This window comes from Adiantum capillus-veneris, chromosome 11, assembly GCF_014529385.1.
Source record: "Adiantum capillus-veneris isolate H3 chromosome 11, ASM1452938v2, whole genome shotgun sequence".
Classification (NCBI taxonomy): domain Eukaryota; kingdom Viridiplantae; phylum Streptophyta; class Polypodiopsida; order Polypodiales; family Pteridaceae; genus Adiantum; species Adiantum capillus-veneris.
The window spans coordinates 64,973,607-65,000,872 of NC_140941.1; the positions used below are offsets into that span (position 1 = coordinate 64,973,607).

Genomic DNA, 27,266 nt, shown 5'->3' on the forward strand with positions numbered 1-27,266 from the left:
TCATGGGTTCGAGTGCAACCAAGCGACCATGGTAGCGTTCTCGGACGTGTTTATCACCAAAAAAGAGGTTTGAGAAGGGGAACATTAAGGTTGAGGGAGAAAATTGAACAAGAGAGGGAAGTTACAAATAGTCTATCAGCGTCAGTTTGGACGTGTGAGCGTTTTAACTGAGCCATCTACACATACACATACATGCTCACACACGTGGCTAACAGCTAACAAACAGTGCTCTGATTTAATAATAAGACCAAGCTCCCCTTTCACTCTCTTTCTTGCAGTTGTTGAGCCTTATTATTTTGAGGAAAATTGAATTTAGAGAGAGAAAGAGAGAATGTGTGTGTGTGAGAGAGAGAAAGAGAGAGAGAGAGAGGAGAGGGAGTGATCGAGTGATTGCTTCTCTGTACCGCAAGCACTTCTTCTCTCTCTACCTTTGCGGTAGTAAGTAGCATGTCAGCAGAATCGAACACATGGGCACTCTCTCTCTATCAAGCACAAACACAACATGATTTCTCTCTCTAACAGCTTGCACAGAGAGAGAGAGAGAGAGAGAGAGAGAGGGGGAAAAGAGGAGGGGGGCTGCTTGCTGTTTACCCATCGCTTCTGTCGGCATCATGTTCGTCATCATCCCTGCCCACCACCACCACCACCATCTCTCTCTTTCTCTCTCCTCTTTCTCTCATATTTACACACACATTCTCCTTCTCTCTCTAAAATAGGGGGCCTTCTCTAACTTTAATAGCAAACTACTTACAACTCTCTTCTTCTTCTACCGCTGGGCACATTTACTATAACCAAGCGCTCCGTGCCTTGAGAAGTGTACTTGTGTTTGCAACTCTTTCCTGCCCTGCTGCTCTCTGTTCATGAACTGCCCTATTGCCCAAGCACCGTGTCTACACTCTCTCTCTCTCTCTCTCTCTCTCACACACACACACACACACACACACACCCACACAAAACACGTTCTCTCTCTCTCTCTCTCTCTCTCTCTCTCTCTCTCTCTCTCTCCATCCAACCAATTCATCAATAAGCAACTTCCCCATTGATAGGAGTCAATAGAAGCCATTCTTTGTGCTCAATTCTGTGTGCCAATAGCTTCTCTCTCCCCCCCCCCTTCTCTCTCTCTCTCTCTCTCTCTCTCTCTCTCTCACACACACACACAAGGCTATCAATCACACCCCCTCTTCCATAGCCCCTCTCTGCATCCTTCCTCTTCCTAATTTGGCCTGGCAATGGACATTGCCCCTCCTCTGCCACCCGCTCACGGCAGTTATGCGCCCCCACTTGCTAAGCCCACCGGCAAGTCCAATGCGGCGCAAACAGCGGCAGATACCGAGCACTCCGACTTCTTGGCGATTGATGACCTCCTGGATTTTTCAAATGAGGACATAGGTGGCCCCATTGAGCCCTGCCTTAGCAATGCCACCTCCTGTGAGCTTAAGATTGAGCCACCTCTCTTACCTGCCTTTGACAGAAAGCTGTCGCAACCGTGCGGTTTCGACTCCAACTCGCTCTGCGTGCCTGTATGCTCCCTTCTCTAGCAAAATTTTTCTGACAATCGGCAACGATTTTTAAGCTTCTGGTTTGATTGTCCTTGGCAATTCAGTTTGCATTAATTGGGCAGTAACTAACTTGGCTGTCTCCTATTGGTTTTTGTCCAGTGTGATGATGTGGCAGAGCTTGAATGGCTCTCCAATTTTGTAGAGGAGTCCTTCTCCTCTGGTGATGCTCCTGCCTGCCTTGGCTGGGGCAGTCATGGCAGCTTAGGTGATGATGACAAGGGCGAACACCACCGCCGGAGCAGCGACGAGTCTTTCCGAACGACAAGCCCTGTTTCTGTTCTAGAAAGCAACACTTTTCCAAGAGGTAAACATTGCACATCCTTCAGCTTCAGCCCTGACATGTCCCCTGTTCCCGGTCGCGCACGCAGCAAACGCTGCCGCACTGCTGTTTGCTTCTGGAATACGCGAATTCTCTCTCCTGAAGTCTCCGAAAGCCTTCTGGAAACTGCCTCCACCACATATGCCATCCAAGCTGCATCATCTGAGTCCAATATGTACAACACATACTACGACTACGATGATGACGATGACGACGAAGATGAAGACTTTGTTCGCATTCAAGGCAATCAGAGAATGAAGAATTCTGCCATGAAGGTGAAAAACTCCTCCTTCAGTAAGTCAAAGAGTTCTACCAAACTCTTCAACCCCAAGCCTAAGAAAACCAAGGTGGAGGATGCTACCCCAGTAAGGAAGTGTCTTCATTGTGCTACGCAGAAGACACCGCAATGGAGGGCAGGACCGATGGGGCCGAAGACGCTATGCAATGCATGTGGAGTGCGGTATAAGTCGGGAAGGCTATGCGACGAATATAGGCCAGCTGCGAGTCCTACATTTGTAGAGAGCGTGCACTCAAATTCGCACAGGAAAGTGTTGGAAATGAGAAGGCAAAGAGGTGATAGCATTGGGCATGAGAGCCAAAAGCATAAGGAGAATACACACAGGCTTCGGGGGGGAGATAGCGGTGCATGTGCGTTGAAGGTGGACGTCAATACAAATGCATTGTCTCCGTCGGAGGAGACGAAGGTAGGTAGGAGTGAATAGAGAGGAGTGGTGGATAGACATGGCTAGCATCAGAGTTTAGAGAGTTTGCTTAGCAGAGTAAAGAATAGTGGCAAGGCTAACATCAACATGAAGATGTGTCCTACATTGCTTTGAAGGGAGCTTGTGATCATATTCCATCATAAGCCTTTACAAGGTTTCTTATGTAGCACAAGTGGAAGAGGGAAGGATAATTTAGTTTTAGTTCCTCACTATGGGCTCTTTATGTACACAAAGAGAATGAGAATTGCATGTTTTCACTTTATGTACAAAAGAATGAGAGAAGGAAGAGGATAGAGATAGCAAGAGAAATTGCTCCATTGGAAAATTCATTTTAATTCATTTGATTCTTCATCTGTCCATGGATTGTTTCAAATTGCAATTCCATTGTTGTCTGTTTGAGAGAGAGAGAGAGAGAGAGAGAGAGAGAGAGAGAGTATTGGTCATCAATTGCTCAACCATATCACAAGAAGTTTTGGATAAATTGTCACAATAATTCCCACATTGTGACTTACCTTAACATCATGAGCTTCTGAGAGGGAGGCATCGCATACCTAGCTAGGTACGATTGGGGGCAAGGGACCTTGCTCCCAATTGTACCTAGCTAGGCTAGGTATGCGGTGCCTCTCGAGCAGAAGCTCATGATGTTATGCATTGTATGAAAAACATTGAAAAGGACTCCGTTTTCCTACATGAGAAAATTTCTAAATCTTCTGGTGTATGTAGGTAGTAAGGTTTTTCCTTCCCAAAACAAAAGGAGCCTTTTACTAAAATAAAAAAGAGCTAATTGCCCTATGGTATACTGGGCTTGTTCCTTGTTAGCATCCCGCTCGGCAACTAGGGTTCCACTGACCTACAGACACATAACCACTTGGCACCATATCATGCTCAATGCAACGGACAAGCCAAGAGCACTAACAAAATGCTATGTGCAACACTCACTTTGCTTACAGTTTGTGTTGCTTTCATTCAAAACTTGTGTCAATGTTTGTTCATTTGTTTTTGTTTTTGTTTTTGTTCTTTTGGGCGGGGGCGGGGGCGAGGGGGGTGGGCGGCGGCGGGGGCGGGACGCTATATATATAGGGAAAATTACCAAAATACCCCTCTAATTTGTGGAAATTTCCAAAATACCCCTCAAATTTCAAAAATTCAAAAATACCCTTATATCTATTTTGGTTGGAATGTTCAACATTTTCTAATTTTTATTCCTTTTTTTTACAAATGAGATCCCTTTTCGAGCGCTTAGCATGTAATTTGTCACAAATTACCTCACAAAAAAGGTAATCTATACTAATAGATAATGGGGGAAGGGATTCCGGCCCCTCCCCTCGGACACGATCGACAATTGCTTCATTTCGCGGGATTGTGCCCTGCAGCCCAGAGTGTTGTGTGTGTGTGTGTGTGTGTGTGTGTGTGTGTGTGTGTGTGTGTGTGTGAGAGAGAGAGAGAGAGAGAGAGAGAGAGAGAGGGGAGAGAGATAAGACGGAGCCAATGCCACACTGCGAGGTAACTGTCTGATGGCTGAGTATTCAGGTCGTGACTGATCTAGCACGCGCAATGCACCACTGGCCTGTTGAGCCTGACCAGGGGTGGTGTGTGTGTGTGTGTGTGTGTGGGGGGGGGGGGGGGGGGGGGGGGGGAGCCCTGCAACCGATGACACAGGCAACACAGGGCCAAGGGGAGAGAGTCTGTGAGAGAGAGATAGAGATAGAGAGAGAGAGAGAGAGAGACTGGCAGTCTCAAAATCCTCGCAGCCTCATTAAGGCCCTCGAGAGCGCGGTAGCGCACGGGCGATTAATAGCACTGAACTCGCAGTGTTCAGGAAAAATGTGTCTCAGCTTAATATCGTGTCGTTTTGGATTTCAAAAATGCCGGTTGAGACCAAGCGTGAAAGGAGAAAAATAGAACCTTAATTTTTTAAATTTCCTCTTGGCAAATTCAAGAATGGTTTTTTCCGAATACTGCGAGAGAGAGAGAGAGAGAGAGAGAGAGAGAGAGAGAGAGAGAGAGAGAGAGAGAGAGAGAGAGAGAGAGAGAGAGAGAGAGACTCCTAAGAGAGAGAGAGACACACAGAGCTGCAAAGAGATACTAGCACTCAAAAACGGATGTCACTTATCGAAAAGGAATAAAGATTAGAAAATCTTGAACAATCCGACCAAAATAGATAAATTAGAAATAGAATTTTTTTAAATTTTGATGGATATTTTGGGAATTTCCACAAATTAGAGGGATTCCGGCTCCCCCCTCTCCCTACACATGGCAACAGCAACTCAGTTCTGGCAGTGTTCCTTAAAGCCCAACGGGGTGACGCAAATGGACAGCGAGACAGAGGGAGAAAGAGAGACTGTCTGAGCCAGAGAGAGAGAGAGAGAGAGAGAGAGAGAGAGAGAGAGAGAGAGAGAGAGGTCACTGTCTGGGCCGGCCTCATTAAGGTCCTCGAGAGCGCAGCGGCGCACGGGCGATTAATAGCACTGGACTCGCAGTGTTCGGGAAAAATGTGTCTCAGCTTAATATCGTGCCGTTTTGGATTTCAAAAATGCCGGTTGAGACCAAGCGCGAAAGGAGAAAAATAGAGCCTTAATTTTTTAAATTTCCTCTTGGAAAATTCAAGAATGGTTTTTTCCAAATACTGCGTGACTGGAGACGAGAGAGAGAGAGAGAGAGAGAGAGAGAGAGAGAGAGAGAGAGAGAGAGAGGAACTCCTAATTAGCACTAGTTCTGTAATTGGACACTTAAGTGTCCCGTTTTCCTTCCAAGTTTTGACAATTTATTTGTCAAGCTAGAAAGAAGTTGTTTATACCTTGCTTCTACCATAGGTTGGTCATGAGGGAAAGAAAACACTCGGTTTTTCTCCATGTCAAAATACAATCGGTATGGATAGAATTTTGGTAAGTTCTAAATCATAAATTTTAGTAAAATTTCAAGCTGTTTTGCCAAAAAATTCTAATATCTTTTTGTAAAGATGTCCCTTTTTATGTTTATAAAAGCCAAGTGTTAGCTCTTAGTGTTACAAAACAATGGAATGCACTTTAAAGACAAGTTCCCAAGTCACACACAAGTTATAAACATAATTTCATACTTAAGCACGCGTTGAATAAGAGCATAATTTTGGTCTTCCAAAGGTCCTCTCGTGGAATTGCAATTTGACAATTACAAATGACTTTATATGTTGAAACCAAGAAGCTACGTATTTTTTGGGCTCCCTAACTCAATTAAATCTCATTGCTTGAACTCTATCTTGATTCTTTTATCGTGGAACTCTTGAAAATCTAGAGTTCTCCATAATAACATCAAAACCAAGGTTTTGGGCACCCCAATTGTTTATGTACCATGTACTTTGATACATTTAGTTGATCTACATAAAAAGTTTGATATTATTTGAGGTTTTGAATGCTTATGTCTCAAGAATGAAAATATCAAAGTTCTCTCTTATGCAGTTTTGAATATTTAAAATAATCCAATAATTGATGCATACTAAAGCCCTTCTACTTGCCACCTTGAGTCTTCCATGGAAAGGGTAAGCAATGCATCACTTTCTAAAACTCACAAATACATCAAAAACATATTTTTCTTTCTATACAAAGATATGCTTGAAATGGCTATATCTAACACATAGAGCTTTTCATTATTTTATATACTCCCAAATCAATTTTTTTGCACATGAAACTTTCAATTATCTATAGAAAAATTGTGAAAAAGACACCTAAAATTTTCTACAAGGTCATTTCATTTTTTCTTGAGCTTATAAAGTCAATTTTTTTAAAACCATCAATCGCATTCTTACGAGGGTCAACTTGATGAGTATAGTTCCTGATCATGGTAGATTCTAAAATGCAAGGTTATATTTTTAAAAGACCCTCTAGCTAACATATTTTGAGAATATAAGAGGGTTTTCTTAACTAAAATGTATAATGCAAGTAGCATTTAATTTAAATTTGTAAAAAAAGGACACTTATGTGTCCCGTTTTGGTACCAAACTAGTGCTAAGAGAGAGAGAGAGAGACACATAGAGCAACAGAGCTGCAGAGAGATGCTAGCACTCAAAAATGGATTGCAGTTATCGAAAAGGAATAAAGATTAGAAAATCTTGAACAATCCGGCCAAAAATGATAAATTAGAAATTAGAATTTTTTTTAAATTTTGATGGGTATTTTGGGAATTTCCACAAATTAGACAACTCAGTTCTGGCAATGTTCCTTGAAGCCCAGCGGTGACACAAATGGACAGCGAGACAGAGGGAGAAAGAGAGACTGTCTGAGCCAGAGAGAGAGAGAGAGAGAGAGAGAGAGAGAGAGAGAGAGAGAGAGAGAGAGAGAGAGAGGTCACTGCATGGTCCGGCATGCGCACTACAAATTAGAGGGATTCTGACTCCCCCCTCCCCCTACACATGGCAACAGCAACTCAGTTCTGGCAATGTTCCTTGAAGCCCAGCAGTGACGCAAATGGACAGCGAGACAGAGGGAGAAAGAGAGACTGTCTGAGCCACACACAGAGAGAGAGAGAGAGAGAGAGAGAGTGGTCACTGCCTGGGCCGGCCTGCGCACTTCGAATGCAAGGAGTATTTGCCGCTACTCATTGCCGCCGCTCAGTGAGGACAAAGTTCAAACCAGTGAACCGTGACCGTGTGACAGGGAGCCCCGAAGCTGGCTTGGTTCCATGCAAGCGTACCTGCATCCGTGCATCATCACACCAGTATCCGTATATGGCGTGTCCGTATGCACTCCTACGCATTCATGAGAGAGAGAGAGAGAGAGAGAGAGAGAGAGAGAGAGAGAGAGAGAGAGAGAGATTATGGTCTCTCCATTAGTGCATTAGTTGAGCCAACCGAGAGCGCAACCTGAGCGGCGAGCATAGTCTCAAAATCCTCCAAGTTCCAACTGGAGCAGAGAGAGAGAGAGAGAGAGAGAGAGAGAGAGAGAGAGAGAGAGAGAGAGTACTACCAACGGGGAGCAGACTGTACGGGAAAAATCAATTTCACAAACATACAAAAATTCCTTTAAGGTAGAATAACCATGATTATTGCAATTTTACTCTATTTTTTTAGATTTTCTAAGCAGGTTTTCTCCTTCTCCCCCCTTCAATCGGCTGATTTGGTTTTTCAACCGGCTCAAGGCCTTAGAAGCTGAGGCACACTTTTCTTGAACACTGGAGGCACACTTTCCGAGAGAGAGAGAGAGAGAGAGAGAGAGAGAGAGAGAGAGAGAGAGAGAGAGAGAAAGAGAGAGAGAACATCGCCTTCCATCTCTCATGCTAGAGAGAGAGATATCTATAAAGAGAGGGAGAGAGGTCTTTTAGCAGTGCTCAACATTGGATAGCTAGCACTGCCTCCTACGTTGAGGTGATCAGCGACGACTGCCGAGCAGACTCAAAACGTAGATTTGATGGTTGATCCTTCAAGACTAAAGTAGATGGATATGGAATTGCTGAGAGAGAGAGAGAGAGAGAGAGAGAGAGAGAGAGAGAGAGAGAGAGAGAGAGAGAGAGAGAGAGAGAGAGAGGCAGCCTCCGGCCGCCGGCTGTACTAGAAGGTAAAACATTAAGATGAGAAGAAACGCAAGGGCGAGACGTAGCGGCAAACGAGAAAAGGAGCTGGCCGGCATGGTGGACATGAACTCAAAGGAGATGCTTGACCGTTGCCAGAAATTAGAGGAGTTGGCCAGCGTGGCCAAGATGAAACTGAAGGAGATGCCTAAGCGTTTCCAGCTTCGTGTGATCGCAAAGCTGGAGTCCAAGGAAAGGCATGGTCACTTGCATCCGACCACTACGCCGTTTATATCTTGCATCCCCTCAGCACGAAGGACATTTTTCTCATCCAAACTCACAAACGCACAGAGGCAGCTATGGCTGGATGTGGGTGACGAGGACTCGAGGTCTTGGAAGCTTCTTTTTAGTTTCCACTTGCCACATTTGTGACCTAATTGGATGATTTTCTCACCCTCTTTTCTTGCACGTTTTGCACCGCAATTGGTCTGCTTTTGTGAGGGTCATCACAAAAACTGCTTGAGCATTTGCTTCACAGCAGCAACAACAAGAGAGAAAGAAATACACCCGCAATAAGAGCAAAAATGGTTATGAAAGCAATGCTATTGAACGACGATTAATCAAAGAGATTTGGCTAAGGACAACTAGCATGGCATGTGGTGTGGACTGCCATTGTGGTTGCATTTGATAAGTTGATATTTGGAGCCAAGGCGCCTCGATTTCCCACTCACTTTCACAACCATACCGTATACGCGATTTCTTTTCTTCAATGGGAGTGATCAAGGACGTGAGCTTGGATTCGATATCTGCTTAGGGTTCACTTGCATGAAGCAGTAGCTAGGGGATATTGTTCGGGAAAAATGTGTCTCAGCTTAATATCGTGCCGTTTTCAATTTCAAAATTTCCGGTGGAGGTCGAGAGGAAAAGAAGAAATTCCACACCAAAATAGAGAAACACAGTGTATAAAAACCAGCAAACAAACCTAATTTTCTAAAATTTTGTGTTGGCAAATTCAAGGAAAGGACTTTAGTATGTTTGGAAAAATGATTTTTCTTGAACACTATAAAGGGAGGAAGGGCAAGCAAGCGCGCGTGTGTGTAGATGGGAATCACAAGATGTGCATGCACGCTCTTGTAGGTTATAAATGCCTTCCAAAGTTCTCAGATCCCATGGAGGCGGCTTCGTTGCATGGATGATGAGCAGTGCAGAACCCGACGAGGCTAAGGTTCTCACCACCATGGCTAGGAGGGAGTTGTAGGTGCTCTTGGTAGCACACATTAAAGGCGGGTGTGTCTCTATAGATGTTCTCTATGTCACGCTGTTGTGGTGCTACCTATATATGTGCTTGCGTTCTCTAAGTGTACACGTCCACAAGGGTTGGCATGGTGGACGTCGTGCAACGGTACGGGTTGTTCTGCACGAGACTTGAGAGTAAGAGGGGCCATGCGGCCGCCGAAAGCAGCGTCGTTTTACTAGTTATGTCTAAAAAATAATGCAACAATTCATCCCCAAAGCCTAGATAACAAACTCAAATTCTAGTTTTAGCATCTTGTACGATAAACAATTAGTCATCTTATGAAAAGCTACAACTTCTTTTTATTTTTGGAGAAATTTACTCGCACAACTAGGGGTATTTTGGGAATTTTAGAAAATTTGAAGGGCATTTTGGGAATTTATGACAAAATATTAGGGTTATTTAGAGAATTTTTGGAATTTGAGGGTATTTTGGGAATTTTTCCATATATATATATATAGATATATATATATATGCAACGAAAGCATGAGAGTCCAACAAAAGGTGTTTTAAAATTCCAATTTAACATCGTTCTTACATGCAAAACACTTGCATTTTTACAGTGGGTACTCGAAGATTGAATAAAAAGGCTACACTTTATTCAGGAAGAATTTACAAATCAGGGGTTTTCAAAATAGGCTTTGAATGCACTTGATACAGAGAGTTTTACATATAGTAAACCCCGCTCGCATTGTAAAGAACTTCATAGTCAGTGTTCGAGAAAAAATTACCATAGTCTTATGAGCTCATTATTTGCAATGCGGCATAGCAACCAACACAAACCTTGATGCAAAACATGGAACCTATAGGTTGCAAAAAGAAAAAGGAAAAAAAAACACTCATCAAAACGTGGAGAAGTCTGACGATGATATAGCCATAGATTGGCTAAAAAAGAAGCGCATACAAACATGGAAACATGGAGGAGGATACCACCAGAATTATATGTGTACTAGTACGGCCGACCGCCTTCGACGGTCTCTCTCTCTTTCTCTCTCCCTCTTTTGGAATCATCTGGCAGCTCGCGCCACGTGTGAAGGGGAAGTCCCCTCCGCCATATTATGTTAAGTAAATGTACTACCAAAATATAGTTAATGCCTTATGCCTCCTTGCAAGGTTCAAGCGTTTTATATAAAGAAAACTTGCATGCCACAAGCTCGTGACAACTCTAAGAATAAGCTTTCATTCATTTTATTAAACAATCACATGACTTCCACCACTCACGGAGATTACTAACCGACACATCCGAGGGCCAAAGCCTAGAGCTTTCATGACACCCTCGATGAACGACCATGTGATTATGTCATAGGCTTTGTCCAAATCCAAATGTAGTAATACACACTCTTTCTTGGTGAATGCTACGTATTCTATTCTGATCATGGCTCCCAAGATGTTATCGTAGATTGACACGGATGTTCGCTTGCTATTTGCCATCATATCCCACCCGTTGGTTACATTGCAGTGAGAGGGGAGATCCAACGCCTCTCCTCCTAACAATGACCAACTGCTTGCGGAGCTATTTGAGGATGACACTCTTCTTTTCCTCAAAGCCTGCCCCCTAGTGGTTAGAATGGCTCTAGAGATTGTGCAAGAGTTCACCATAGCCTCTCGTTCAAAGTGCAACACTGAAAAATCAAGATTGATTTCCTTGTCAAAGAATGACTCTTTTGATCCCTCTATGTGGTCCACGGAGATAGTGAGACGAAAGATACGATCTTTCGGCACCTAGGTTTCCTGTTGGGGTTGAGGCAACACACATGCAAAGATTCCAACGGGTGCTGAACAGGATAAGGTGCAAGATGAAAAGATGGAAGTATATGTTGCTCCCCTTCCTGAGAAGCATGAAAGTGTAGGGGATCGGGGAGCACCACCGACGGAGAGTGAGAGAGAGAGAAGGAGACACACACACAATGTGGGTGGGGAGACTGTGAAGTGGTAGCTCCCCCTATACAGTATACCCACTATAAGTATAGGGTAACAGTGGGCGGGCGCCCATGACCTGGGCGACCGGTCAAGGCACATAGGCCTTAACCCCAACAACCTCCCACTTAAAGGCCAATGTGCCTTTAAGCAAGATCTACTAGTGTACAACTAATAGAAGGTGAGATATTCTCTCAACCTATGCCCACTGACTCTCGATGAGCTAGTGCATCCTGCTCTACTGATAGACAAATATCCCGCTGCGGAAGCCACACAGAGCTAGCTCCAAGCTTTGCAAAGAGTCTACAAGAGCTCATGCACTCCTGCAAGTATCCGTCCAATACCTGCAAACCTCCCCTATGCTCTATGCCGAGATCAGTCATCGAACAACTAATCAACCCTACTGCAAATGCTCCCACTGCAGCTGTTATGTCGGGCCTCGAGATCAGCATCTCGTACATGAGGACACCGAATGTTGATGCAACCCTGGCAACCTCTGCCACCTCCAACTCAGAACTCAACTCATGGCAATCCTGTCCCCTATCATAGCGACCATGGCACTCTGACTCCGAGCTCTAGAGTGACTCCTCATGCCCACCACATATCACATGTGTACCAAGAGTATCCATCTGTCATGAATCTGCATCAAGCTCTGGCATAAGCATATCAAGAAATGACTCCACAATAGCCGACATCTCAGCATCCATGTGAGTCATCTCTGTCATCACCTCTGATGACTCATCCTGTTGTGACTCACTAGAGCTGTCCCGCTCTACCTGTGCATCCGTAGATGCAACCTGCACAACAAGGTCACTGCTCTGCACTCCATGCAAAGCATCCTACAACCCACAAGCAAAAGAGACTCGCCTGCTCTCTCGCTCTCTACCTGGATGCATGATCACAGAGACAACACCGTCTCTACGTGATCCACATGCAATGGGTTACCTGTACCACTCCTGGCACCTCTCGCAATCACTAGCGAACCCAAATGCATCACAAAATCTCGCTCTCAAAGCGAAATTTGACATCCACAATCTCTAAGCTGACCAATCGAGATCAAACTCACTGTGTACATAGCGCACATGTCGTAACAAGTAAGATGCACCACTCGGTAATGACAATCTCACATCTCCTGCACCTGCTATCGCATGCACCGATCCATCGGTCAAACGTACACTGCCAAGCATCCCGCTAGAATAGCTACAAAACCATTCACGATGCGACGTGACATGAAACATAGCATCTGTGTCTAGCAACCACTTCGAAGGGAGTGCACTATCCACATGTATAGCATCTCGTGCATAACTCGAGGTAAAAGTGACATCCCCGTCACTAGTATACTCCGACACTACATCTGCCTCAAATGTCAAAGCAACTGAGTCCATGGTATCACTACATACATCTCTGAGACTGCCATGTCTCCTACGATGTCGCATACGACGAAAACAGCGCCGTCTAACGTGTCCAGAATGACCACAATACCAACATATAACCTGTCGGCGTACTCGTGAATGTACATGTCTCACACGAGTCCGTGATGACTTAGATCTATCATACATATCATGTAATCTGCGCCAAAGTGCTCTCGAAGTAGTCTCATACATAACAAGAGCATATACAGATTCCGCGAGGTGCAAAGAGAGTGTAGATAGTGCCATCTCCTCTAGCTCCTGCCACTGATCGTCAGACATGTTTGAAGGTCTACCTGCATCACCACTCAATGGTCGATGCAACCCTCGCTGTGTCAATGCATCAAGCATACACTCTCTCCATGCTGCAAAGTCTGACCCATCAAACATGCACATTTCGGAGAGATCATAATCTGAGCGATCACCTGTCTCTGCCATGAGCACAATGTAGCAAACTAGAAAGCAAAACCACCTCACCAACAACACCTGGAAACTGTCTACAAATATGGCCAGAAACACAATGTAAAACCTGTGAGACACACTCCAAAATAGAGCTCCCGCAATGTCAATAAAGTAAGAAGCTCCCCCTAGAGATAGGTTAGGCATAGGTCCACACAAATCACTATGAACAAGTGCCAAGTGTGTATCTCTTCTACTGCTTCTATGCTTATGTGGCTGCTGTGTTTGCTTACCATACAGACAATGTTCACAGAATTCAAAATCATTAAATGAAAAACCAGGTAAATAACCAGAATGAGACAAGATTTCCATTCCCTTCTTGGACATATGTCCTAACCGGCTATGCCACAAAGAAACGTTCGGCTGCTCGGTTACATTGATTACATTTTTAGAGACATTTGATACATAAATCATGTAAAGTCCGCCAGACTTTACTCCATGTGCTACTGTGATCTGATACCAATTGTAGGGGATCGGGGAGCACCACAGACGGAGAGTGAGAGAGAGAGAAGGAGACACACACACAATGTGGGTGGGGAGACTGTGAAGTGGCAGCTCCCCCTATACAGTATACTCACTATAAGTATAGGGTAACAGTGGGCGGGCGCCCATGACCTGGGCGACCGGTCAAGGCACATAGGCCTTAACCCCAACAGAAAGTGATCAATTCATTTATGCTACCCTACATAGCCTTCACTAGTCCGCTGCTCAAACTTGCCAAGTGGGATTTCTTAAAACCAATGAAAAGATTCTTATGGAAAAATAACACCAAAGATGTGACGCCGTGGTAGTGGACCAGCTGCGAATCAGTGTGAGAACTATCGAGCAAGGAGGAATAGTAATTCTCAACCCTGCTATCCATGCAGAGGCCAAGTGTGCTAGATTCCTTGCGACTATTTTCGAGCAAGACCAGACATGGGAGATTATGAATAAGGACATGGTCAGCAAGGCAAATTGTTCTCTCAAGCTGGACAATGGGAAGGCCTCGAGGTGCGCAACAAGCTTCTCGCCTCTCTATGGTCTAGACTTAGTCTTGAAGGAATTGCGGGTGAGTTAGTCTAGAAATGCAATAGAGCTTCAGAGGCACTAGAGTAAGGGGAGTTGAACATATATCTTTAAAATTTTATCAACCAGTGGTCCCCTTGGTTGTCTAAAGCAGGTAACATTTCTATGAACCCGTTCTGGAGGAATACAACTAGAAAGATCAACAACAAGGGACTTAGATATCTGGCTCACTTTTGGGACAACATTTCGAGGAGATGGAAAGCAATTGACCTACTGGCGGCTCCATATAATCTCAATGGGACAGAAATCATTCCTTTTTATGAGTTATCCAAAATGAAAATTTGAGTTAATTTTTACACTATTTATCTCAAAATCTAGATGGGATTTTCCCTTTTTCTCTCGCTTCCAAACTCTATTTTTTTATTTCAAAGCAACATCATTGTAAGCTAAGATAAACTTTTCTGGAAAATACAATGCAAGCTACCATTTTGTGTCAAAAATTTGAAAAATTCTTTCCAACAGAGCTTAGCTATAGAGGCCAATGGGTCTCTATGTTTATTATCTCATAGGGGAATCTTATTTTCTACCGTGCACACCTCTTGGCAACACCTTGGGTAATGAGCCAATTGTGAGTTAGCACCAATAAGAAAAGCCATACACTCCCAATTTAGAGACAAAATTTTGGAATAAGCTTGGAGTCTTGATTAGGTATCCTCTTGTGGTTTGATGAAAAAGTGGACTATTGTTGGGGCTTGAGTGTCTATATTATATAATCTCTCAAGAAGCCTCAAACTTAATTTTCTCAAGTAAAGCATCAATATAAAATCTTTGAAAACGGGAAAGAAAATGATTTTTCCCCGAGTATTAGGGTTGCGGGGAGTTTCGTTGCGTTCTGCTTCCAGCCTGTGAAGTGCGCAGAGGGCGGATTGTGATAGGGTGGGCTCGGCGCTATGCTTGCTAGTTTTGGGGGAGTATTGGGGAAAGGGGAGAAGCCTGAGGGGTTGGGATTGCCTTGGGAGGGAGGCCCCTGCAGCCCCGCCCATGCTCTTTGCCATAGCCTTTACCCCCCCCCCCCGGCCCTTCTTTTTGGCATGGCAAGAGAGAGCGTCCTCCCGCCCCTCTCTTGGGGGGTAGATTGGCACTCAGTTCTGCTAGTTGGATGGGTGGATCTTGTGTTGTTGCGAGATGCTCCTGATGGGTGGCAGCCTTAGGTTGCATGGAGGCATCTCACAGCTCTGATTCGACCTAGCTCCTCACACCTTTTGTTGGGGCTTGGCTCTCTTGCAAAATAGCTTGAAGGGGATGATGGTTACTTCGTTAGCGTAGTAGCGTTTTCACAATCCCTCCCCTCTCATTCACCCACGTGGCAGCGCTTTACAACGCTAAAAAAACGAGCTCCTGCCAAAAGCTGTGCCGTCAAAAGCTACGCCCCTATCAAATTAATAAAAATAGCGGAGTTCCGTCGATCTTCTCCACAAGCAGGTTTACAGTTCGCAGGATTGACAGCAGCTTCACAGTTCGCAGGTTGACAGCGCTTCACAATTCGTAGGTTAACAGCCTTCACAGTTCGCAGCCTCAGGTTCTCTCTCTCTCTCTCTCTCTCTCTCTCTCTCTCTCTCTCTCTCTCTCTCTCTCTCTCTCTCTCTCTCTCTCTCTCTCTCTCTCTCTCTCTCTCTCTCTTATCCACAATTGCTCCACAGTCGGGGCCAGGCTGGGTAGCACCGTAAAGGAAACAGAGCTTGGCGGGCTTGACCTGGGCTCCACATTCACTCCAATCCAGCCTTCCGTAGCGGCATAGGCAACACCGTAAAGGAAAAAGAGCTTGGCACCCTTAGAGGAACCATGGGAGGCCTTCAAGAATGCCATCGGATAGTGAATTTAAGATTAAATAAAACACACATCTCATCAAGGTGCCACAGAGCTAAATTCGGTTTCATAAACAATGTCAAGATGCTCAAAAGCGGGTAAGGGGATTGGGATGACAAAGAGGCTCTATAAATCAAGGTGTCACAGAGCTAGTGCGGGCATGCAACTCGACAAAGAGCAACACTCTCGAAATCTACTTCTTGCGTTCTTGTTCTAGAGTAGCCGTGAACATGCAAGTGTAGGTGATTATTGTTGTGGATACGTAGGAGCTCTAAGGGGCTCAACTCGGTGACAATGCATTGCTGGCTTTTCCAATCAGATCTTGCGCAATTTGTTGTCCCACTTTGCACTATTCATCTCTCGAAAATTCAATGCTCCAGGGTTTGTGGCGATGATGCAGGGTGTGGTAGTAGCGTCGATGCAATACGCTCTACTGCATGTTGTCTGTAGGAATAGTTGGCGGACCTCGAGGGCCATGGAGTACACAGATGGCGTTCGCAGACCAGGGCTACAAAACAGGGCTAGTCACAGCACACAACACTACTAGCGAATCCCTCTTATCAGCTCTAATTGTTTGCTTGGTGATTCCTCGTTTCACAATGCTGCCAATTGTCCTGTAGATCTTCATTACTTGCTACTGCATCTTGCATGGATAACTAATTTGATGTTTTGAGACCATGTCCACCTTGTGCAACGTCTAGGAGGGGAGAGTTATTATGCACGGGTAAGGGGTATCCATGCTGAGGATAAAGGGGTCTCACTGGCAATTATAGTAGCTTTGTGTGTATCATGTCCACGTTCAACTACCTTACTCAGCTCGTTTCTGCAGGCGCAACTATTTATGGCCTAACTCTACCGTGTTTCAGTGCAAACAGATCAAGAGAAACTTGGACAAATCTCCTCTTCATTTGCAACGGCGACATATTGCAGCGTGCGGTGAGTACAAAGTGCCACATTTTAATCTTGAACATTGAGGACACAGTAAAAAGGAACACACCGAAAATTGCATGCTGCCGTGGGAATGGCACGTTCCCTCGTATTATAAAAATTGGGGAGGACTGTGCAAACTCCCCCGTGCAGGGACACTAACACGTTTTTTTTTTTCTATAACATAAGAAGTAAAGAACACATACAAATAATTAGATTACTCTCAGAACCTTAAACATTGTGCTATTACTTTTCTAACGCTTCGTACTTATTCTGTGCAAGGGACATTCAAGAAATCAGCTACCGCTTGCCTCTTCCCAGGTCGAAACCCCGCAACAGCGCAATCCAGCACCAGGTACATGGTTGTTTCAAACGCTTGAACTGTCCGTTGCTTAGACATGACTAGTAAGTAAAAATCACAAGGTTCTCATCACATTGAATCATTAAGATTGAGTTTGACTTAAGCCTTCAATGGACCATCACCGAAAGCGTAGGATACACCTCAGCAGATCGAAAGCGAGACATCGCACTTCAATCAAGAAGAAGGCTAGGTTTCTACCATGCTCACAATCATGGATTGATATCGTCAATTTAGTAGCGGTATTCAGACCTTTAAGCATATGCTTTGTTTGTGGTGTAGTTTTCATCCAAAGAAGTGCCTCTTTTGATTGTACTCAAGCTCCAGACGAGACATCGATTGCAATGTTTGCTAACAGTCTATTGGTATCCAGCTTAGAGGCTACACACATAGAAACGCAATGGGTGCAGTGCTCCACTTGTGAGAACTCAAGTGCACGTCGCAGATATTGTGTGCCGTTACTTCCAGACTACACAAGAAGAATACTGAACGAAAATCAGTTTCACATACAGCTACTGAGCGTCATTGACATATCTGTCAATGCCATCTCAACAGTGACAACAATTACACGAGGTACACTAGACAGACGTTCAATATTAGATAACCCTTTGCTATCATGGAGTAAAGAGCATAGAACAACCTTCACAGAGCAAGACCTAGCTACATCACAAGTGGCAGACATACTTGCATTCAATCTTGAGAACAACTTCGTACTACAGAAGTACATGTCGATGGTTGAACGACCGAATAAGAAGCTTGGCCTCTGCATACTAAGTCAAGATAGTGTGAGCAAGATCATTCAGCAACAAAAAGACAACGCACCGTTTGCACTGATGGCGCAGCTTGACACAAGTTTGATGTTTGGTATCATCAAAAACATCGTTGAACCAGCCAGGAGAAGAGCATTCACCGCTAGCGATACTTACGAATTTGCTTCTCTACAACTCCGTGGCCGTCAACAACTGCTTGAGAGAACAATTACTTTCAAGCCCAACAGCATGCCTGCTGCATCAAGCTCTGTGAACGACGTCACAATAGAGACGGCAGGATTCCCATTCATGTTCCCTTTTGGGAAAGGCCAGTATGATGGTAAAATCAACTTCAGTATATATGTAAAGATACGTGCATCGACTCTGTTCTCCGTTTACACCCTGTACAAGCCATACCTGCTCATATTGTACCAACTAAAGCAGGCAGTTATGTTGGCTAACAATACACACACGAGCTTGTTGCAAAAGGACATTGACAACTATAAGAGGGCCAATCGTACAGCAACTGACGAAGATGTTAAGTATGGAGCCTGATTTACCCTTTCCAATTTTTTGTGGTAAAAGCGCACATTTGTAAGGCCCCCATTATGAGGAGAAGCCATCGTGCGTGAAGGAAAATCACTCACCGAAAACCAAAATTTTCACAGACAAGAATTAGGGGCAACTTTAGAGGCCTCGGGGGCGGAGGCCCCCGAGAATTTTTTTTCGCCTGAATATTCCTTATCGCCGGAATATTATGGCCAGACTGCGGCCGGAAAGTGGTCGGAAAACAACCGGTCGGTTGGCCAGTGGCCGGTGGTCGGAAGTCAATGGCCGGTGGCCGGATTCAAAAGCGGACTTGTCTTCTCAAGGGCGGCCACACATGGGCGGATTGGAGGGTCCGATTTGGACTTATTCGCACATGGGCGGCTACACATGGCTGTCTCTCATAAGAGAGGGCAGCCCTTTTGGCCTATAAAAGGAGGCCATTTCTACACACATTTCATAGTGTGAAGTTGATGCAACAAGGTGAGTGTGAGGGGGTGAGAGTGAAGCAAGGCGGGAGCTCTATCAAGGGTTTAATCCCTTTCTAAACTACTTCTTCTTTTGAAGTGCTAAAGCCATTGAGTGGCTGCTTTCCCGTGGACGTAGCCCACATTGGGTGAACCACGTATATCGTGTGTACTCTCTCTCTCTCTACTCTATAATCTCTTGTGTGTGAAATCTATCTCTCTCCATTAAGTAATCTACTCAAAAATCTATTTAGCTACGTCTTATTTTCTAACAACTGGTATCAGAGCAAGGTTTGCTCGTAGCTAAATTATCTCAAGGAAAGGATTCCTTGAATTGAGTGGGAGTTATGGCGGAGGAAGGGAAGCTCAAGATTGAGAAGTTCAACGGCAAAAACTACTAACATTGGAAGATGCAGATTGAAGACTATCTCTACCAGAAGGACCTCTATTTGCCACTAGGCGGTCTTGCGAAGAAGCCCGCAACAATGGCAGATGAAGCATGGATTGTCCTTGATCAAAAGGCACTGGGAACAATCCGGTTAAGCTTGGCGTCAACGGTGGCCTTCAATGTTTCGGAGATGAAGACCACGGAGGACTTGATGAAGTCACTTGACGACTTCTACGAGAAACCATCGGCATCCAATAAGGTATTTCTTATGAAGCGCTTGTTCAATCTAAAGATGGCAGAGAATGGTTCAGTTGCAGAACACCTAAATGCCTTTAACACAAACATAAGTAAACTTCGATCAGTGAAAATCAATTTCGATGACAAAGTGCGAGCTCTCCTTATACTATCATCTCTACCGGATAGTTGGGACAGCCTTGTGATGGCTGTAAGTAATTCTATCTCTGGCACAAATACTCTTAAGTTTGATGATGTTGTGGGTGTTCTCCTAAGCGAGGAAATGCGAAGGAGAAGCACAGGAGAATCATCAAGTGCTGCACTATCAGTGGAAACCAGAGGAAGGCCTAAGGAGAGGTTCAAAAGCCAAAAGGGTCGTGATCGCTCAAGACAGAGCAAGTCACGCAAAAAATCAGTTCTTGAATGTTGGAACTGCGGCAAGAAGGGCCATGTCAAGAAGGATTGCTGGTCCAAGAAGAAGAAGGAGACAGAGTCTCAAGACAACAAGCCAACATCGGAGGCCAATGTGGCAGGTAAAGTAGAGCAAGATGCTCTAATTCTATCATTAGACAATGTGTCTAATTCCTGGATAGTAGATTCCGGGGCTTCATTCCATGCGACACCACACAAGAAACATTTCCAAGACTACACCAAAGGTAATTTTGGGTATGTATACTTGGGAGATGATGAAGCTTGTGAGATTGTCGGCAAAGGTACAGTTTCTGTCAAAACTGCTAACGGAAATGAATGGAAGCTTAAAGATGTTAGGCATGTTCCTTCTCTTCGCAAAAATTTAATCTCTACAGGACAATTGGACGATGAAGGTCACAACATTGCATTCGGAAACAAACGGTGGAAGATCTCAAAGGGATCTTTGGTGGTTGCCAAGGGAGAAAAGGTTGGTACACTTTACTTGTGTACTGTTAGCACACAACCTTCAGCTTGTGCAGCAATTACAGAAGTTGATAGTGCAATGTGGCACTATCGACTTGGGCATATGAGTGCCAAAGGAATGCAAATCCTTCAAACAAAGAAGCTTCTACCAGGTTTGAAAGAAGTGGACTTAGAGTTCTGTGAAGATTGTGTTTATGGTAAACAAAAGAGGGTAAAATTTCAAAAATCAGGAAATGAAAGAAAAAATAAAAAACTTGAGTTGGTTCATTCTTATGTTTGGGGTCCTGCAAGTACACCATCACTTGGTGGCTCATTGTACTATGTAACATTCATAGACGATGCGACTAGAAAAACATGGGTTTATGTCATGAAGAATAAATCCAATGTATTTTCCATATTTCAAAGGTGGAAAGCCTTTGGGGAGAATGAAACAAGTACCAAGGTTAAATGCCTCAGATCCGACAATGGAGGCAAATATTGCAGCCAAGATTTTGAAAGCTTTTGTGCTAGCAATGGCATTCGGAGGCAAAGGACAACCCCAAGGACACCTCAACAGAATGGGATTTCGGAAAGGATGAACAGGACAATCATGGAATGAGCACGAAGCATGCGGCTACATGCAGGCCTACCGCTTGAGCTTTGGGCGAAAGCTGTAAGTACGTCTGTGTACTTAATCAATCGGTCACCCTCAACGACATTGAATGGGGGAGTTCCAGAAGAGGCATGGACAGGTAAACCGGTGAATTATGCATTTCTCAAAGTGTTTGGGTGTGAAGCTTTCATGCACATAGATAGAAGCCTAAGATCAAAGCTAGATGCAAAGTCCAAAAAGTGTTTCTTCATTGGCTATGGAGAAGGAGACTTTGGGTATCGCCTATGGAATCCTGAAGATGGTAAAATCTTAAGGAGTAGGGATGTAATTTTTAACGAACAAAATATGTACAAAGATTACTTGGAAAGAAAACAAAAAAAAGAAACAGGTGATGAGTACATGGAGCTTGAGGACGGTGAAGACTCAAGGACTGCAAACGGTGACAATGTGCAACAACGTCAACCAAATGAGGAGCCTCAACCTATTCCCCGAAGATCTACAAGAGCAAGTAGACCTCCAGAAAGGTTTGTTCCTTCCTTCAACCATCTCTTGATCTCAGATTCTGGAGAGCTGGAATCATACGAAGAAGCTATGCAACATGAATCCAAAGAAGAATGGACGAAGAGCATGCAAGTGGAGATGGACTCACTACATCGCAACCAAACATGGAAGTTGGTTGAGTTGCCTAAAGGTAAGCGGGCACTTCAAAACAAATGGGTGTACAAGCTGAAGGAAGAAGAAGGTGGGAAGAAAAGGTACAAGTCTAGGCTTGTGGTAAAAGGTTTTTCTCAAAAGAAAGGTATTGACTTCAATGAAATATTTTCTCCTATTGTAAAAATGAACTCAATTAGGCTTGTCTTAAGCCTTGTGGCTACTCACGATCTAAATCTCGATCAAATGGATGTAAATACGGCATTCCCTCACGGTGACTTAGAGGAGGAAATCTACATGCTTCAACCAAAGGGGTATGAAGTAAAAGGTAAGGAGAAAATGGTTTGCAGATTAAAGAAGAGCTTGTATGGTTTAAAGTAAGCATCAAGACAATGGTACTTGACGTTTGTTCGATGGATGTTGGATCATGGATTCACAAGATGCAAATCGGATCACTGCGTCTACACGAAGAATTTGGGAGATGGGAAATTCATCATCCTAATGTTGTATGTTGATGACATGTTGATTGCAAGTGCTAACATGCAGGACATCAAAGACCTAAAAGAGGAGCTGTCCAAATCTTTTTCAATGAAAGATTTAGGTGCTGCAAAGAGGATACTTGGTATGAAAATATCAAGGGACAGGACGAAGAAGACAATAAAGCTATCTCAAGAAGATTACATCAAGAAGGTACTAGAAAGGTTTGCAATGCAAAATGCAAAACCAGTTTCTACACCTTTGGCTGGTCATTTTAAACTAACGAAGGATATGTGTCCAAAGACACAAGAGGAGATAGCCTATATGTCTAAAGTTCCATATGCTGCAGCGGTAGGTTCTCTAATGTATGCTATGGTTTGTACAAGGCCAGACATTGCACATGCAGTGGGAGTTGTGAGTAGGTTCATGGACAACCCAGGTAAAGAGCATTGGCAAGCTGTGAAGTGGATACTTAGGTATCTAAAAGGGACAACAACAAATGCTTTGTATTTTGGAGGAACTGATATTTTTCTAGAAGGGTATGCTGATGCAGATATGGCAGGTGACAAAGATACTCGAAGGAGCACTATTGGCTATGTGTTCACGGTTGGAGGCACAGCAGTAAGCTGGGCTTCAAAGCTGCAGAAAGTGGTTTCACTTTCTGCCACGGAAGCAGAGTATGTAGCAATGATGGAGGCAAGCAAAGAAATTATGTGGCTTCATAGATTCTTAGAAGAGCTTGGATTCAAACAAGACAATTGTGTCTTGTACAGTGATAGCCAAAGCGCTATCCATCTTGCGAAGAACTCAGCCTTTCATTCAAGGACAAAGCACATTGAGGTGAGATATCACTTCATACACACTCTTTTGGAAGAGGGACTGCTAAAGCTAGGAAAGATGCATACAAGTGAAAATCCTGCAGACATGTTTACAAAGGTGGTCAACAAGGAGAAGTTGAGCTTTTGCTCATCTCCAATCGGCATTCAAGGATAAGAAGCCAGAATGGAAAGTAGTCACAGGTTTGGTTTGGAGATCAGTCTCCAAGTGGGAGATTGTTAAGTATGGAGCCTGATTTACCCTTTGTAATTTTCTGTGGTAAAAGCGCACATTTGTAAGGTCCCCATTATGAGGAGAAGCCATCGTGCATGAAGGAAAATCACTCACCGGAAACCAAAATTTTCACGGACAAGAATCAGGGGTAACTTTAGAGGCCTCGGGGGCGGAGGCCCCCAAGACTTTTTTTTCGCCGGAATATTCCTTTTTTCCGGAATATTATGGCTGGACGACGGCCGGAAAGTTGTCGGATAACAACCGGTCGGTTGGCCGGTGGCCGATAGTCAATGGCCAATGGCCGGTGGCCGGTGGCCGAATTCAAAAGCGGACTTGTCTTCTCAAGGGCGGCCACACATGGGCGGATTGGAGGGTCCGATTTGGACTTATTCGCACAAGGGCGGCTATACATGGCTGTCTCTCATAAGAGAGGGCAGCCCTTTTGGCCTATAAAAGGAGGCCATTTCTACACACATTTCATAGTGTGAAGTTGATGCAACAAGGTGAGTGTGAGGTGGTGAGAGTGAAGCAAGGCGGGAGCTCTATCAAGGGTTTAATCCCTTTGTAAACTACTTCTTCTTTTGAAGTTCTAAAGCCATTGAGTGGTTGCTTTCCCGTGGACGTAGCCCACATTGGGTGAACCACGTATATCGTGTGTACTCTCTCTCTCTCTCTCTCTCTCTCTCTCTCTCTCTCTCTCTCTCTCTCTCTCTCTCTCTCTCTCTCTCTCTCTCTCTCTCTACTCTATAATCTCTTGTGTGTGAAATCTATCTCTCTCCATTAAGTAATCTACTCAAAAATCTATTTATCTACGTCTTATTTTCTAACAGAAGATACTGTGAGACATGTGCTTCGGTACAGCACCCCTTCAAGCATGCCAGGTTCCTGCTCCTGGCACCGCAAGAACCTAAAGGACTTGATAGCAATGGTGGACGAATGGGGAATGCCTGATTTCTTCTTGACTTTCACTGCTGATGAGGTCACAGACACAAGATGGCCTGAGATTGACACAATCGAGCTAATTGCACGTCAGTTGAACACCTTCTTCACTTGGACAGACTGCCCAGTCGAATGCGCCGTCACCTTCCACTCTAAGTTCCAAATGCTTATGTCCAAATATATACTTGGGAAAGGTGTGTTGGGCCGTGTGCAACACCACTTGGTTAGATACGAGGTCCAAAATAGAGGATCACTGCATGCTCATATCATACTGCGGATCCATGAAGAAGACAAAGAGCAACTATCTACTGAAATAGCTGCATATATGCCGACAGAAACTGGCTCTGTGGTTTTGCTAGAAGTAAGTAGGCTCCGAGAACTCGTACTTAGGAAACAACTTCACAAGTGCCGTACAAGTTGTTACCACGGTCAAAGAGATGGAGTATGTAAACACGGGTTTCCATGTCATGCGCAGCCAAATCCAAACCCAGTCTTCAACGAACAAAATCACAGATGGCAATACTTTAGGCCCCGGCATGAAGACAGAAATGTCGTACCATACCACCCTACACTGCTCTTGCTATGGGGTGCACATATGAATATACAGCGGGTCACCAATTCATCGTTGTCCTACTACCTCTTGAAGTATGCACTCAAAACTGAACCAATGGGCCATCTCAACATCCGCTCAGAAGATGCAGAGCGCTTAGGCCTAGGTGGCCTTGACACTGTAAAATTGAAGCTGATCTCAGCCTCTTTACTGTCAAAACCTATCTCAGCAACAGAAGTGGCATTAAACTGTTTGCAAATCCCAATCATTTCAAAGAGCGATAGCGTCCAATACGTTGACTCATCACCCCCGGCACTACGACAACGAATCATTTCTTACAACAATGATGTCGTCCTGCACCCTGTTGATCTGTATTGCGCACGACCACAAACTCTGGAGAAGCTTACATTCTACGACTTCCACAAGAATTACATAGTAACAAAGGGAAAAGAAAGGAAAAAAAATATTTCAAGGGAGAATTCCTATGGCCAATCGATGCAGCGGCAACACCGACTGGTCCGTTTCAGAGACTTTCACCCAGGGCATCATCCGGAGGCTTTCTTTTACAACGTGCTGCTAAAGAGCATCACCTTCAGAAACGAATCCCAGCTGCTCCCACCAGAGAACACGTCCAGGTCATACTATCTTGAGTGCAAACTTAGAAATTTGATACTGACAGATGAGGATCTTGAGATGTACATCACAAAGTACACACAACAAAATATGCTCACGACAGACCAAACACACCAATTTCACAACATGATACTACAGAAGACATCCTCAACAAAGGCTGCCTCATTTCAATCTCCAGATGTGCAAACAGACTACGAGCAACAGGACACATCATCTCGTATCTCTGCCCTTCTAAACGAGCTTCAAAACGTTCAAAACGCGTCACTGACATCTGAACAAGCAGAGATCTATAAGAAGCTCACAGCGGCAAAGGGTGGACTGCATGTGATCACAGGCACTCCTGGGAGTGGCAAAAGCTTCCTCATAAGATATATCACAAGCCAACTCATAATGCAAGGAAAAACTATCACAGTCGCTGCTTCGACTGGTGCAGCAGCCACGAGGTTAAGTAGCATCGCAACAACTGTCCATTACCAATTCAAGATACCAGTGCGCACACAACAATATCCCCTGTCAATCTCCGAAACTGATAACAAATACGTCAGTATTAAAGAGGCAGACATGATTATCATAGACGAGATTTCTATGTTGACAAAGCAAACTTTTGATCTCATCGTGCGACAAATTGTGAATGTCACCAACGGCACACTGCTAGACCCATTCAAAGATAAAAAGGTCTTCTTGTTCGGTGATTTGGCACAATTGCCACCAGTATGCAGGCATAAAAGTGATCAGTGCTACTCATGCCACATCACAAGCTCCACTTATTGGTCCACTGCTACTACGTACATTATGTCTTTCTCAGTGCGCCATGCAAATGATATCTCTTTCATAGAGTTCCTCAATACAACAAGAGTCAGGCTCCCCACAAAGAAAGAGATCCAAGATGCGCTCGGTGACCGCATCATAAAGCAGGATCAAATAGAGCAACACATGGATAGGAATATGACAATCATTTGCACACACAAGAGTGACGTTCGATATTATAATAACCTTCTCTTGAAACGCTTCCATCGGCATAGTCACATAATCCAAATTGGCCTCAAAACAAATGCACACAACGTCCCTGAGCTCCAAGAATGGCTTGAAGATCCCGACTTCCACACAATTGACATAATAGCAAAAGGAGCAAAGGCGCTGATAACAGAGAACATAGACTTAACAATTACAGTAGCCAATGGATCAATATGTCGCGTAGACGAAATCCTCCAAGATGAAGAAGGAGGCATCAAAGCAATCAAAGTCACACTGGAAACATCCAAACAGGAACTTACACTTCGATGGTCTAAGCATAGCAGGCGGACATTCAATGGGCACTGGTACCATAAATCCACATTCCCAGTAGCTCTCGCCTATGCTATGAATGGACACAAGTCCCAAGGCGCAACAATAAACACCAACGTTTTGCTCATTGTAAAAGAATTTTTCGCCCTTGGCCTTCTATAAGTGATGCTGCCACGCGTCACTGAGCGAACCCTGCTACATTTACTAGAGCTCCCTACGCCAGAGATGTTCACACCATCTAGATTTTTGACCATCTAAACATGAATGTTTCCTTCCCCCTCTTCAGTATCAATTCCTCTTTCTATTAAACAGATTGAATCGCCTTGTAACTGCCTTCTATACAAAGCAGAAATTTTTGTTCAACTGCTCATCTTCTCTTCTGTCGACTTGTCATGTTCAATATGTTGCACTGCTGAGACATCTTCCCTATCACCCCTGCTCACTCTGATCCACCTTTTGTAAATTTACTACTCTTCCTTTCCTCACTTCATTCATTTGT

The 27,266-nt window shown here is 44.3% G+C and overlaps 2 protein-coding genes across 2 annotated transcripts; both read left to right on the top strand.

Moving 5' to 3' along the window:
• Positions 1-806: 806 nt before the first annotated feature.
• On the top strand, positions 807-2,957 carry LOC147447359 (GATA transcription factor 4-like). The gene is made up of 2 exons (XM_086523182.1): positions 807-1,520; positions 1,659-2,957. The coding sequence occupies exons 1-2, from the start codon at positions 1,230-1,232 to the stop codon at positions 2,598-2,600; spliced, it is 1,233 nt and encodes a 410-aa protein (XP_086379308.1). The 5' UTR covers positions 807-1,229; the 3' UTR covers positions 2,601-2,957.
• Positions 2,958-24,286: 21,329 nt separating this feature from the next.
• LOC147447360 (uncharacterized) lies at positions 24,287-26,929 on the top strand. Its single transcript, XM_086523609.1, has one exon. It carries the CDS (start codon positions 24,287-24,289, stop codon positions 26,927-26,929), a length of 2,643 nt encoding a protein of 880 aa, XP_086379735.1.
• Positions 26,930-27,266: the final 337 nt, after the last annotated feature.